The sequence below is a fragment of the Mesocricetus auratus genome, unplaced genomic scaffold (genome assembly GCF_017639785.1).
Source record: "Mesocricetus auratus isolate SY011 unplaced genomic scaffold, BCM_Maur_2.0 Super-Scaffold_100003, whole genome shotgun sequence".
NCBI classification, from domain to species: Eukaryota; Metazoa; Chordata; class Mammalia; order Rodentia; family Cricetidae; genus Mesocricetus; species Mesocricetus auratus.
The window spans coordinates 36,056,111-36,070,821 of NW_024429188.1; the positions used below are offsets into that span (position 1 = coordinate 36,056,111).

Consider the following 14,711-nt stretch of genomic DNA (forward strand, 5'->3'; position numbering starts at 1 on the left):
AAGTGTGGTTATTTTAAATTAAGTAACATCAAAACTTTTGTTGCTCTCTAGGAGCATTATGATAATAGAGTGACTTTGGGACTGGAACCACATACTGAAAATGGCAGAACACAAAAAGCCTTGGAGTATGGCCCATACAAAGGTCTGAAGCAATTATGATAATCCAGGAATACCTTATATTACAGCTGTTCCCAGGAGAGAGTAAACTATCTGGCTTAAGCCACTTTTCTGAAACATGAATTCTAATTCAATGTGATAAAGTATTGCATTGAAATGATGCTTTTCTGGCTTTAGGACAATGTGTGGTATTTTTCTGAAACCATTAAATTAGCCTTCAAATATTATTCATTTACTTCATAACCTAGTCTCTTTTATGAGACTGTCATTTATGACCTTCTTGGAGCAAATGGATTGTTTCAGATCTATAATTGTGAGAGGTAATTAAATCAGTTAAATTCTTATTCAATGACCTCTTTAAGCTTTTATTTTATAACCACAGATTCTGTATCATGGAATAGTTACTAAATGGAGATCTGTCTGAAAGCCAGAGATGTCATTATAAACGTCCACTAAATCTAGGCCACAGCAAAGTGGTAGGAAAAACGTTAGTGGCTCCTCATCTGTGGTCTAATAGAAGGTGAACAAAATAAGGTTTTATGTGTTCTAATGACTGAAACCCAGCTAGTTATTTACTTCCTAGGCAATGAGACTAAACATAACTATAGATCATTGAAAGAGCCAGGACTAAGCTAGTTAATTCCACAATGTCAGTGAAGATCTTCTAATTAGCTGCAAGTGTAACATGCACTAGTATATGGAAAGAAGTATTTGTAAAGAGTAACGATTATGATGAAATTTGAAGAAGTAGAAAAGTTTTCAACATCTGCATAATTTAATAAGTACTGATGAAATGTTTATCTTTAATAATGGAAAATAGGATAATAAATGATCTTCATAAATGTGGAGGGGTACATTTTGTCTGCTACAAAATAGATGTGGAAACTTCTCAATATTATTCCCACTCTTCTTCTTTTTCAGTAGTAGATGGATTTTATACATCACTCAGAATTTTTAAACGCTGTTGTTTTCATGCTGCAACTACATTGGGTATGGGCTGCAAAGATCATTTCTTAAGAACCACATTAGCATGACAAAAGCTACTAGAACAGAAATGCTTGGGTACTGCAAACACAAACCTGTTGCTCTAAGGCAAATGGCAATCTTACCAAAAGCAATCTACAGATTCAATGTAATCCCTATTAAAATACCAGGATAATTTTTCACAGATATTGAAAGGATAATCCTCAACTTTTTTTATATGGAAAAACAAAAGACCCAGGATAGCCAAAACAACCCTGTACAATAAAGGATCTTCTGGAGGCATCAGCATCCCTGACTTCAAGCACTACTATAGAGATATAGTACTGAAAACAGCTTGGTACTGGCACAAAAACAGACAGGTGGGAGAGGGAGATAGGAGAAAGAGATGGGGAGAAGAGAAGGGGAGAGGAGGACACGGGGCAGCAGGAAGGTTGATTTAGGGTAAGAATAGATGAGAGCAGGACGAAAGATACCATAATAGAGGGAGTCATTATAGGTTGGAAGAGAGATCTGGAACTAGTAATATTTGCAGAGATCTTCAAGAATGACACCAATAAGGCCGGGCGGTGGTGGCGCACGCCTTTAATCCCAGCACTCGGGAGACAGAGGCAGGCGGATTTCTGTGAGTTCGAGGCCAGGCTGGACCGATAGCCTCCGAAACAATACAGAGAAACCCTGTCTTGTAAAAACCAAAAAGAAGAATGACACCAATGGGCATTAAGACTAACTTAAATACCCTCCCATGATAATGAGATTGGTGAGTACCTTATATGGTATCCTAGATCCCTCATTCAGTGGTTGATGGAAGCAGAGGCAGACACAGCTAAAAACCGAACTGAACTCCTGGAGCCCAGTTGCAAAGACGAGTGATGAGCAAAGGAATCATGACCCGGCTGGCAAAACCCACAGATACTGCTGACCTAATTTAGGGGGAATGCATGGACCCCAGACTGATGACTGAGAGGCCAGCATGGGACTGATTCCTACCACCCCTCTCCCCCCCGCACAAACCTGGGTGTCAGAAAGAAGGTTTCGGCAATCTATGAGACCTTGGAAAGTAGATCAATATTTATTCCTGGCATACAAATGGACTTTGGGAGCCTATTCCACATGGAGGGAAGCTCTTTCAGCCTGGACACACGGGTAGGTCCTAGGCCCTGCCTGGGATTATATTACAGACTCTGAAAATCCCTCATGGAAGCCCCTACCCTCCCTGGGGAGTGGAGGGAATGGAGTTGGGTTGAGGATTGGGGAGGTTAAGGGGTCAGGGGAGGAGGGGAGGAAGAGGGAAGTGGGAGAAACATGTGTAAAATGTTAGATTAAAATATTATTATAAAAGTTCTGTAACACAGTTTATGCTATGTACATTTTTCTTAAAGCTAGACTTTGAAAACACCTATGGCTTGCTCCTTCCTCTGAAAATTTGTCTTGTGAGCACCTGCTCTGCCTGCAATGCAGCTGGGTGAAATTACTTGAACAAGTTCTAGTCTAGCAGATAGAAGCAGAAATGATGAAGGAAACCTTTGGGACTTGTTATGGAAGGTAGGAACGATCATGTTCTTTGTTCTTTTTATTCTGTACCATTCAAGTTAAGAATCATAGATATGGTTGATTAATTTTCATTTTTGAAAATAAGAATGAAAGTCCCAACTGGAAAGAGTAGAGTGAGAAATATAGAGCACAGCATGTATGTCATGTCTGAAAATGCTTTTAAACAGTTTTTTTAATTAAAAAAAGATTTATTTTCTTTTATTCTGTTTTTAAGGGTGTTTTTTTCTTGCATGTGTGTATGTGCCCTGTATGCATGGGCAAAAGCCAGAATGTAACATTCTTGGAATTGGAGTAGAGGGTAATAGATACTGGAACTGAATCTTTTCTCTAAAAGAGAAGCAAATGTTATTCCAAGACATCTCTACAGTCCCCTTAGGCTTTTATTTTTATTTTTAATTATCTGTATATGTGTGTGTGTTAGTGTACAAGTCTGTACATATCTATGAAGTGAATGTAGAGGCCGGAAGAGAGTGTCTAGCCCCTGGCCTTTAGGATTATAGGCAATTATTAGCCACCACATGTGGGTGCTCAGGATCAAACTTGGATCCTGTGCAAGAACTACTATGTTTTTTGTTTTGTCATATATTTGTTTTATTTAAATTAGAAACAAGCTTTCTTCACATGTCAATCCCAGCTCCCTCTCCCTCCCCTTCTCCCCTGTACAGCTTAACCCCCCAAATACCCAATTCCCCACTTCACTCTCCAGGGGGGGTCAGGTCCTCCATGGGAGATCTTCAAAGTCTGTCATATCATACCAGGCAGGGCCTAGGGCCTCCCTCATGTGTCCAGGCTGAGAGAGCATCTCTCCATGTGGAAAATGGGCTCCCAAAGTCTATTCAGTTGCCAGGGATAAATACATCTCTAGTACCCGAGGCCCCAAAGATTTCAGAGGCCTCCTCATTGACACCACGTTCAGGGGTCTGGATCAGTACCACAGATAAACACTGAACTGAACTCCTAGAACCCAGTTGCAGAGAATGAGGAGTGATGAAAAAAGGGGTCATGACCAGGTGGATGAAACCCACAGAAACAGGTAACATGAACAAGGGAGAGCTCATGGACCCCAGATTGATGGCTAGGAACAACTACTTTTAACTGCCACACAGTCTCTCCAGTCCCTGTTTAGACATTTTTATTTATAAGTTTCTTTTTGTGTTCAAAGCTTGACTTTAATGAGTAAAACTGTAAATGTTGATCCAAATCTTTCTCTCTGTTCAGATCTTATCAGTCCTGTATGTTAAAGCAGAGATGCAAAAATGCAAAGTAAATATCTGCCCTGAAAAGTTAGTAGTTAGTCCAAGGAAAACTCAATCACATAGACAGATAATCCAAATAGGCCGCAAGACCCCTGTTGCATTTATTGAAATGTTGCGTGCAAGAGCAAGGATGAGGTAATGCTACCCAATTACTACTTATACTAGTGCAATAGGTAAAAGTCTCAGCAATTTTGTTTCTCAAGACTCCAAGGCTTTTTGGAGAAAACCTTTTGGTTTGTCTGGGAAAGCATTAATGCACATCGCTTAAGTGTATCTTTCTTATTTCCCACAACATCTGATCTCGCTTAAATTTTTCCATATAAGTGTAACCTCTGGTGGATCTTTTTTTTTTTGTTTTTACGAGACAGGGTTTCTCTGTATTGTTTTGGAGGCTATCGGTCCAGCCCGGCCTCGAACTCACAGAGATCCGCCTGCCTCTGCCTCCCGAGTGCTGGGATTAAAGGCATGCGCCACCACGGCCCGGCTGGTGGATCTATTTCTAACAAAATAATTTGGAGTCTGTTTTTTGTTTAATCATTACTACCATTAGTCATCTAAAAATGATACCCATTGATTCATATCCATATTACTGTAAATAATCACTGCCTATTTTCCATGTTTCAGAATGTTTATAAAACATTCATACAATGCCTGTAATATCACTTCACAAAATTGGTTTTCCTTATTATTTCCTGCTTGATAACTGCTTACCATTTAGATCTCAGCATCTATTTCCTTCTTCTTTAGTACTGAAAACTGTCTTTCTAAACATGGCATATAAAAATTCTGTTTGACCTTTTTGAATATGTTGTGACTTTTATGTGTCAGAGTAGCAATAACTGTTGCTTTTGATTTAATGTTTGTAGCCTTTTCTGTATCTGGAATTCAGTAAACTAGGATTGTTAATCTAAACTTGCAGCACAAATTAGTTCTGTAAGTTCTTTTATTACAACAGAATAATGTTGATTGTTTCTAAGGTGTATACAAATGTTATCTCATTATAATAGCAGAATAGAGTAGTTATGATCCAGACTATACAGCTTGCAAAATCTAAAATTTTCGGCATCTGACCTTCTATAGATAAAGTCATACAACCTCTGCTCTATGTCTATATTTAGGCCTGTAAATTTACCTGTTTAGTTTCTGCATCAACATTAGAGTTCCTTATTTTCAATTGCTCTCTCTCTCTCTCTGTGTGTGTGTGTGTGTGTGTATGTGTGTGTGTGTGTGTGTGTGTGTGTGTGTGTGTGTGTGTGTTTTGGGCAGTACCAAGGCACACTTTGGGAGGTTAGAGGACAACTTGGTGGGTGTTGGTTTTCTCCTTCTACTGTGGTGCCCAGTGATATGAGTCAAGTTTTCCAGCTTCGATGAAAAGTTCCTTTTTACACACTGATGGCTCAGCAGATTTTTTCAGCAGTTATTTTCAATAAATTATGTAAAAATATTAAAAATAAGACCTAAGTACAGCTAGCAATAAAGTTTTACTACATTACACATCTCATAACCAGCGCATGGCTGTAATTTAATAATTTCCTCTAATGGTTAGGAGTGCTTGCGTATCATGCATGAGGTCTCATGCTAGATCTTCAGAAATGCAGTAGATGAATGAACGAATTGATTAATTAAATTAAAAATTCCTTATGACTATCAGTTATATCACATTAAACTTTTTGTAACTGATTATTTCTAAGAAATATATCATTTTAGCAGCCCAGTAACTACAAATAAAGTTTTGAAATTTCTTTAAAAATGCGCATGCCTGTTATTAATGTTAAAGCATTTCAAACAGTTCTTAATGCTTTCTCACTCATAGCATATAGTTAGACACTGCTTTCCTAATATCTTGTGTCCTAAGAACCTATCTCCATTTCACTCTAGCGGAATTAATTTCATCTTCCCGAGTAAGAAAATCAGGCTATGATGTTGAAAATGTATTTCCTGGATGGGAAAAATGCATCAGCAAAATAAGCAATTCACAATGATTTTAGATTTTATTCTTAGCAATTGGATATATTCTTTGAGAGAATAAAATATGCAGAAAGCAATTTAGCTAATTATTGCCCTGTTCCAAACTAATCCAATCTTTTAGAAAAGTCTTCATATTTGTAGGAAGAAAGTTAATCATAGTATCTGTTCAAGGTTGATCAAAAACTTTAGTATCATTCCCGAACAGACGAGAGACTTTCTTATCAAAAAGAGGTAGAAGAATGCCTAATTTGTTGTTTTGCAGTTTCAATACATCGTCTACTAAAGACGTAAAATCTTTCTTAAAGACTTTGGTTTATATCTTTCTCTTTTTACATGTAGAGCTGACAAAGAAAATGCAAGAATAGGTTTCTAACCTGACTCTGAAGTCATAATATGACTTGCTAGATCATCGAAGGAATAAGATTCTAGTCCAATGCTATTTTGTACACATTGAAAGTTTTCCAAATCTCATTGAATGTAAGTCCTTGTGAAGGTTGTTCACAAGTTACCTTTAGACTTGGCTAAAGGAGTATGTAAGAATGAGATTAGCAAATATGCCAGCTTACATGTGCTCACTAATATGAAATATGTTTGTCCTGTTGGGAAGACCACTGGAAGACAAAGAAAAGAGGTTCTGAAAATTTATATATGGAAGAGGCTCATCCGTAAGTGACTATCTCAAAATGGTCATGAAGGCGAGTTCAGTCTATAACTGCATATAGTGTTAAAGTACAATATGTTTTGTTTTAAGTCATTATGTTATGGGTTGTCATCTCCACACAATTGACCATTAACATAATTATCTCTGAGCAATTTGGGACAGATAAATAAGTGTATATTATTGGAATGGACCCACAAAATTAATCTCAGGAAATTAAATAAAGGTGAAAATTTATGCATTACTCTGCACAGAGCAAGCTGCATGGTTCTGGAAAGGGAGAGCATTTGGGGATCAGATAGAAACCTGGTACAAGAGAAACTCCCAGGAATCTACAAAGATGACTCCAGTTAAGACTCCTAGCAATAATGCAAATGTAGCCTAAACTGGCCATCTCCTGTGATCAGATTGGTACCTAGCCTAATTGTCATCTGAGAGCCTTCATCCAGTAACTGATGGAAACACATGCAGAGATACACACACAAACATTAGGCTGAGTTCAGGAAACCCTGCTGAAGAGAAGGAGGAAGGACTGTATGAGACAGAGGTGTCAACACCATCACAGGAAATCCACAGAAAAAGCTAACCTGGCTCATAGGAACTCACAGAGTCTGAACTGGAAACCAGGGCGCCTACATGGGAAAGACGTAGGCCCTCTATGTATATGCGACAGTTGTGTAGTTTGGTCTTCTGTGTGACTTCTAACAATGGAGCAGGTGCTGCCCTTACACTTTGATTGACTCTTGGGAACATATTCCTCCAACTGGATTGCTTTTCCCAGTATTAATACAAGGGGAACTTGTATTACCACAACTTTATATACTATGGCATCTTGATACCCATAGAAGGCCTGCCTCTTTCTGAACAGAAACAAAACAGGAATGGATGGGGGACATGGACGGAAGGTGGAGGGGATGGGAAGAAAGAAGGGAAGTGAAACTGGTTGGGATGTAAAATAAATAAATACAGTAAAAAACAAAAAACTCACTGCATTCCCATGTCATTGGAGAAGCCTTTTCCACTTCTCAGATGGATCTTAGGTGGTCTTCTCATGTTACACCCAGATTGTCAGTTGTAAGAGGGAAAATATGTAATATTGTAAACTATCTTCATTGTATCTAAAGCAAGTTATTGAGGATTTACTTTCTCTTATGTAAACTACTTGAATGGACAAAAGTTTTAAAATCTTTGTATCTTAACATTAGTACATTACTTATCACAAAATTATGAAAAGGTATTTGTTATATGAATGAATAAGTAAATGAATTTCTCTAAATATATTTTGATAGATATTTAATATGTAGTATAAATGCTAAATGAGAATCATTTGATTTCCAAATAGAAACTCAAGACAAGGTAAAAAGGAGTTAGGTATAATAAAAAGCACATTACAAGGACTGAGAAAATCATGATTTAGAAATTGATGGCATAAAGGTTATGTTATTTCTATATTTTAAAATACACATATTGAAATCTAAATAAAATTATAACATTTTACCAATACTCTAAAGAACAGAAATCCTTAGGTATAAATTACTAAGATGTTTATAATCGATGCATATTTCAAATGACAGAATGCTGATGAAAGAAACCAAAGAAAAAGATCCAAATAAATATAAAGTTCTACTGTACTCATAGAATCAATTAACAATTTTCACATAATTGTCATAAAATTATAACAGGGTTAATTTTTGTATGCATGGATATGTTAAAATTTTCATGGATACTATAAACTGTATAATACCTAAACAACTAACAAGATTGCAGCATATTTTAAATGAATGGTTTTGCAAAGGAATTAGGAGGACTCACTCATTTGAAAATTTAGGTCTATCATATATCTACACATTTAAACCACTGTAATATAAGGTCACATCTTATATATAGACATTGGCTTGAAATGAATCAAAGTTATAAATATAATAAATCCAGCAATAAAATGTTAAAATCATGTAGAAGCAAAAGTTTGACTTCACACCATAGTATTATCCATGCATTGAACACTTCACAACAAGCATCATCAAAACTAAAAACTTTGTTCTGCAAAAGACATTAAAATGATAAACAGTGGCATGGAAGAAAGTATTTGCAAATCCCATATTCATAAGGCAACTGGAATCTAAGTATGCAAAGATTTTTCAAAACCCAGCAAGGAAGACAGATGCAATTCAATTATAAAATATTAGACAAATATATTAACAGAAATTCTACTGAAGTAGACAAAGATGGTGAATTAGTGCAAAAAGATGTTAGCCATCATTAACTATTAGAGAAATGAAAATTAAAATCATAATGAGATGTCATAAGAAACCTCCTAGAACAGCTTTAATGACAAAGTAGTGCAATTAGTGATAAATTCTATCACCTATACCTTGCCAGTAAGAATATGGTAAAGTCACTTTGTCAACTAATGTGCTGGTTTAAATGAGAATGGTCCCATTTTTATGCTTAGTCTTCAGGGAGTGGCACTATTTAAGAAGTGTTAGGAGGTGTGACTTTTTTGAGAGAGGTGTATTACTGGGGGTAGGCCTTGAGAATTCAAAATCTCAGGCTAGGCCCGGGTATTCTGTCTCTTTCTCCACCTTGAAGGTAAAATGTAAGTTCTCTGCTACTGCTTTAGCACCATGCCTGCTTGTCTGTTGCCGTACTCTCCACCATGATGACCATGGACTAAACCTCTGAAACTGTAAGCCAGTCTGCAATTAAATGCTCCCTTTTACATGTTTTGTTTATCATGGTGTCTCCTCACAGAAATGGAAAAGTAACTAACATAGTGCTTTTGACAGATTTCTTTTTAAATTTTAGTGTGGCATTCTTATCACTTACATTTATCCTTGCACATTTGTGTCATAAAAAGTAAAACTAATTTTTAATTTTAAAAATTGCAAGTACTTTTTTGTTTTGTTTTAGTTTACTTGCCATCTTGAGATAGGGTTTCCTTATGAAACCCAGGGTGATGACTAAACACCCAATCCCTGCTGTCCTGAGACTATAGGATTGTGTTATCACTAAGAGGAGAAGTTATAGCTTTACCTGCCTCACATCAGAAATAGACCAGATGATGTTCAGTGAACGAATAAACCAACAAACACCACTCAAGAATGAAGGGAAATGCAAAAATTTGGATGGAATTCAAAGGTGTTATACTGAGTGAAAAATCCAATTCCAATAAATCATATACTATAAGATGGCTTCCATTTTGATTGTAGTATTACACAAAAAGAACATGGCTATGAATAAACAGGAGAGCTCCTTGCATCTGTAGTGTTATTCTATATATTGACTGCTTGCATGGCATTATCTTCCTGATACTGGATCACAGTTTTGAAAGCTGTCACCATTGAGCAAACCTTATAAAAGGCTTCACCATATAACCATACATTATTTCTCCTTGCCCATTATAATTTTGTAATGAACTCAGAATGATTTTTTGAATAAAAAGCATAGATCCACAATATGCCACCATTTGTGGCATTGGAATGCTTATATGTGTGCTGGCCAACTCTATATAGGAAACTTTTAATTATGCATAATTCATGAAAGTGATGAATTAAAATTAGGAGGTCAAGAATACGTGAAAATCAGTATTCTATTATAAAGCATGCTTATTTCTACAGATGGTAAAGATAGAAACAAAATTACTGTCTTTCATTCATTTTATAAAAACATTAAAATAAAATAAGGGAAACTTAATAAAAATACTTTATCTGATTCAAGCAACTATGTGGTGTTGTTCTTTCAAAAGGTGAAGGAAATTTTGTTCATTATAGTAATAGTAATCATAGATATTTCTGTGACTTACACTACTTCACTGCACGGATTTAGGTATAAATATGAATTAGCTGTATATAAGGCTTGTTAAACTATGTCACTGGTAAGTTAATAATATACACTTATGATAAAAACATTGGAAGCTTATCTTAGAAGCTAATGCTTTGAAACTTCGAAACTTCTTTGCTAGTGAATTATTCAGAAACTAATTGAGACTGTTTGTGACTTGCCTGATAGCTAACAAAGTGTCAAAATATCAGAGACTCAACTAACAGCCCCTAGGCTCATAACCATCAACAACAAGCCATGCTGTTTTAAATGCTTTTATATAGATTTTGAGTATCTTTTTCCAAATTGGAAAAGGAAGCCATGCCATCATGAGCTGCAAGTCAATTGCACGCTTGAATTTCAGTGACGAGAATTACTATTTCCTCACTTTGTCACTTCTTCTGGAATGCTGCTTGACATGCATTAAACTTTAAGCCTTTTGCCTTTCGGTTTCACCTTCTATTAAAATGTAGACACATGAACAGATGGCAAATGCCATCATTTTGGAAAATTGTCAACTTTTCATTCATCCTTGCAAGTCTAAATCCTGGGGTCATTTTATTGAAATTTCTCAAAGGACTGGATCAGAGGTTATATTTAAACATATAATAGAATTACAGGTCAGTGCTTTTGCTTTTGAAATTCCTATTACTAATGTGATACATCATTTTACCATCAAAAACAAATGATGAAAATGAGTATTTGAATACAATTCAACATGACTAAATTTAGATGAAGGATGACCCTCAATTTATGTGTTTTATATAGTCACCTGTTTTACATGACAGATAGAAAATATGAAATTAAATGATGGTCCAACATGAGCAGGTGGTCTAAACAGTACTCCGTACATATGTTAATATGACAACCATTTAACAATACTCACAGATAACCTCTTTTCCTGTTAACAGTAATGCTTGATTGTAAAAGGTTCATTAGAACCTACAAGAACAAGCATTTTCCAAAAGTGCATTTCTTCTTCCAGAAAGGTGTTAGATGCCTTTCTCAATTACAACATTCACTCACCTATATTTCTTTAAATTCTAATACAGGTTTTTGTGCTTTGAAAGATTCTTTTCTGTCTAACTCTTCTGTGATTTTCAGGTATTTTATCCCCCTAACATGACTGTGTTCATGGTCCAGCATAAGTCCCAGGACAGTGGAGAGATAATTGTTAAGAACAAGAGTGATTAGTGCTAATCAGAATTTCAGAAGTAGAAACTGAATTTTAATTAGAGGAAAAATTAGGTAATTTTGAGGCTTTTTGAAAGATCATAGACAACTACTTTTAAATTTTCATTATATAGCAAAACACTGAAATTCAAAAAGACCAATAATTATATTTAAACGCACTTTCTTTCCTCATAGGCAGATTTGTAATGACATCCACTCTCATTCATGGAGGGTGTGATTTAGTCCATGAAGGGCTAAATATGCTTAAACTGAGATTTATTTTAACTGTTAATGTGTTAAATGGATACTGTTTTGATGCATTATTATTATGAAAACTTCATATATTTTGTTCCAGAATAAAAACATATCTGAATATGCAATTAATTAATCTCTTTAAGGATAATAACAAACACTTGTTACTAACTTTTATCCTTTCCCAGATAGACACTGGATTTTTTTAATTGACTGTTAATTGTCATTAACAAAAGGTTATATAACAGAAGCTTTCTATTCCCTAATATGGTAATATTACCTTTTTTCCCCACTATTGCCTAAATCATCTTTGCAGATGTGCATAAGTCAAAGGTATTTCTGCTCTGTCTGTCTGTGAAGGGCAGTAACAAAACATTACAGCCTGTTTAGCAATAAACTATGCATCTTTTCTGTAAGAGTTTGCTTACTTTTTATTTGTAACATTTTAACTCCCCAATAAATTTTATTTCATAGTCTTTAGTAAATTCTGGCAACAGAAGTAGATACCCAGATGGTATCTCTTTTCTCCATAAGCTTGAAATAATGTCTCAATATAAATTCCAATCCCATCATTTTATGATTTAGATTCTAAATTTTAGTACATGGCAACACATGCAAATATTGAGACAATATGTACAGTTGAAAGTGACAGCAGGAAGCTTTAAGTATTAGAAAACACTATGTAGTTTCATTAAGTCAATAATAACTTCATTAAAAGGTACCTGATGACACAGGCATAAAGCCCACTGTCCTGTAGTAACGTTGGTCTGAACCAAATAGAGTCTTCTTCTTTGCTCATTCTGCTTCCATCAAAGGCGATGGGTTCTTCAAAATCTCCTGGGCCAGAGCTTTTATACCACATTAAGCTGAGACCAGCACTTTGGGCAAGGGAGTAGTTTGTTCTGATATAACCGTAAAAGAGTGCACACTTGATTCTAACAGGCTCTCCCACCAAAACTTGGTATTTCTTGATATCAACAGACCAATCTGTGCATCCATCAGCTGTAGTAATAAAGAGAGAAGGAGAGAAGAAAAAACCATTAGAGAAAGGAATTCGCAGCACACTTTTTTCATTCATTCACTTAAATATTTACAGAGCATATGTATTGAGTCAGATTTATTCTAGACACAGAGAAAACATATTGATGACTACCACTGAGAAATGTCCTCAAAAATCGTTTACTCTGCTGGCAAACAATGCAATGTTTACTTGCCCCTTCCAATGTTTAGTTATAATTTGTAGCACTAATCTCATTATTTATTCATTGTGACTCAGTTATACATATACTATTTAGCCTGCTCTGTAAAAATAATTCTGGGCCTTTAAAATATTTTTCCTTTGTTCTGCAACATTGAAGCATTGTCAGTAGAGGGGGCTGAAGAGACGTTGCTGTTCTAGCATGCCTATATGGCAGGTTTTTGCAGCATACGTGGCTCCCCCAGCACCTGACTCCTAAAAGGAATGATACCCAGCAGCTTGGTAAATGTTTTAGCAATTCTTCAGGTGGGGCATCTGTTAATGAATATTTCCCCTGAGAACTTTAGAAAGAGTACTTTTTGCCAACCTTAGGGGCAGTTGTACTACCATCAAGTTCTACTAACGCATAAACTCTGTGACTTCTAGAATTCAGTTAAGCAAGGCAATACATTCCCAATATTCTTGCATCTCTGCTCTGGGCATAGACAAATAATGGGATCCATTGCTTAGAAATTCAACTTTGTTGATTTGGACAATGACAACCAATCTTTTACTACTTGAGATTCTCTTTTGCTGTGAATTGAATATTTGTGCAGACCCCTCCCCTTCATACATCAAAGCATTAACAACATCTTATGCTGGTGATTGGAGAGGGGACCAGGTAGGGGTACTTGGAATTAGGTGAGGTCAGAAGGCTGTGGCTCCTTCTGATAGGATTAGTGCCCTTAGATATAGAGACATGAAAGCTTGTTTTTTTCTTCAATTGGGTCTCACAAAGAGATCATTGTGTAAGTACACAGCATGAAGGAATGTAGCCACTGATAAAGAGAGCCATCAATAAAACTGAATGTCTTGGAACGTTGATACTGGGCTTCCCAGCTACCAGCACTGGGAGAAATAAGCTACCATTATATAAGCCACTCCAGGTATTATATTTTGTAATGGTAACTCAAGCAGAATAATATATTTTTCCATGATACTATTGTAAACCTTTAGTATCACAATCCCCTGTTGCAATAGATAATTCTCTATAATTTGATCACTTATGATAAGAATGTTGTGCAAATTACAGTGTAGTTTCATTCACTGATTAGACCCATACTGATAACTTCACGAGTGAATATGTTATAGTTAAGCCATACGGAAAGAACTAAAATTAAATGAGTTGAGCTCTGGTAGCTGTCTCACAATCAGAGACAAAGGTAAGCAGTTATGGCTCTGACTTTTGTGAGCATTGAGGAAAGTATAAAGAAGAAACTGTGGTGGAAATAAAGAAACTAAGGGCTAAGGTATTGCTTTATGTATTTCCCAAAGCAACCACTTCCAAAGAAAAACTTAGGATATGGGCTGGAGAGATGACTCAGTGATTAAGAGCACTGGTTATTCTTCCAGAAGACCTGGGTTCAATTTCCAGCACCTAAATGGGAGTTTACAACTATCTGTAACTTCAGTTCCAGGGGACCTGATACCTTCACACCAATGCACATAAAATAAAGTTCAAAAAAGAAAATTTTAGGACCGTTGTTTTTCAGTCAAATTATTATTATGTAGCAATAATGACCTGGGACTTGCTATATATCTAAACATCCATCTACTTGTATCAACTGCTTAAGTTTAGGACAACAGGAATATTTCCTGATATCTTGGGACAGCATCTTTTAATATCCCTTCCCTAATACACATACAAAATGACAGATTCCAACATGGATGACACACCAACACTATCCATATACCC

General features: G+C 36.0%; 1 protein-coding gene across 2 annotated transcripts in view; it reads right to left on the reverse strand.

Annotated features, from left to right (window-relative positions):
- Il1rapl1 (interleukin 1 receptor accessory protein like 1) overlaps positions 1–14,711 on the reverse strand; it is a 1,266,931-nt gene that overhangs the window by 640,659 nt on the left and 611,561 nt on the right. For both annotated transcript variants that reach the window (XM_040744190.1, XM_021232992.2), the window contains exon 3: positions 12,501–12,780. In XM_040744190.1, the coding sequence (XP_040600124.1) occupies positions 12,501–12,780 (280 nt within the window). The remainder of the gene's footprint in view (positions 1–12,500; positions 12,781–14,711) is intronic.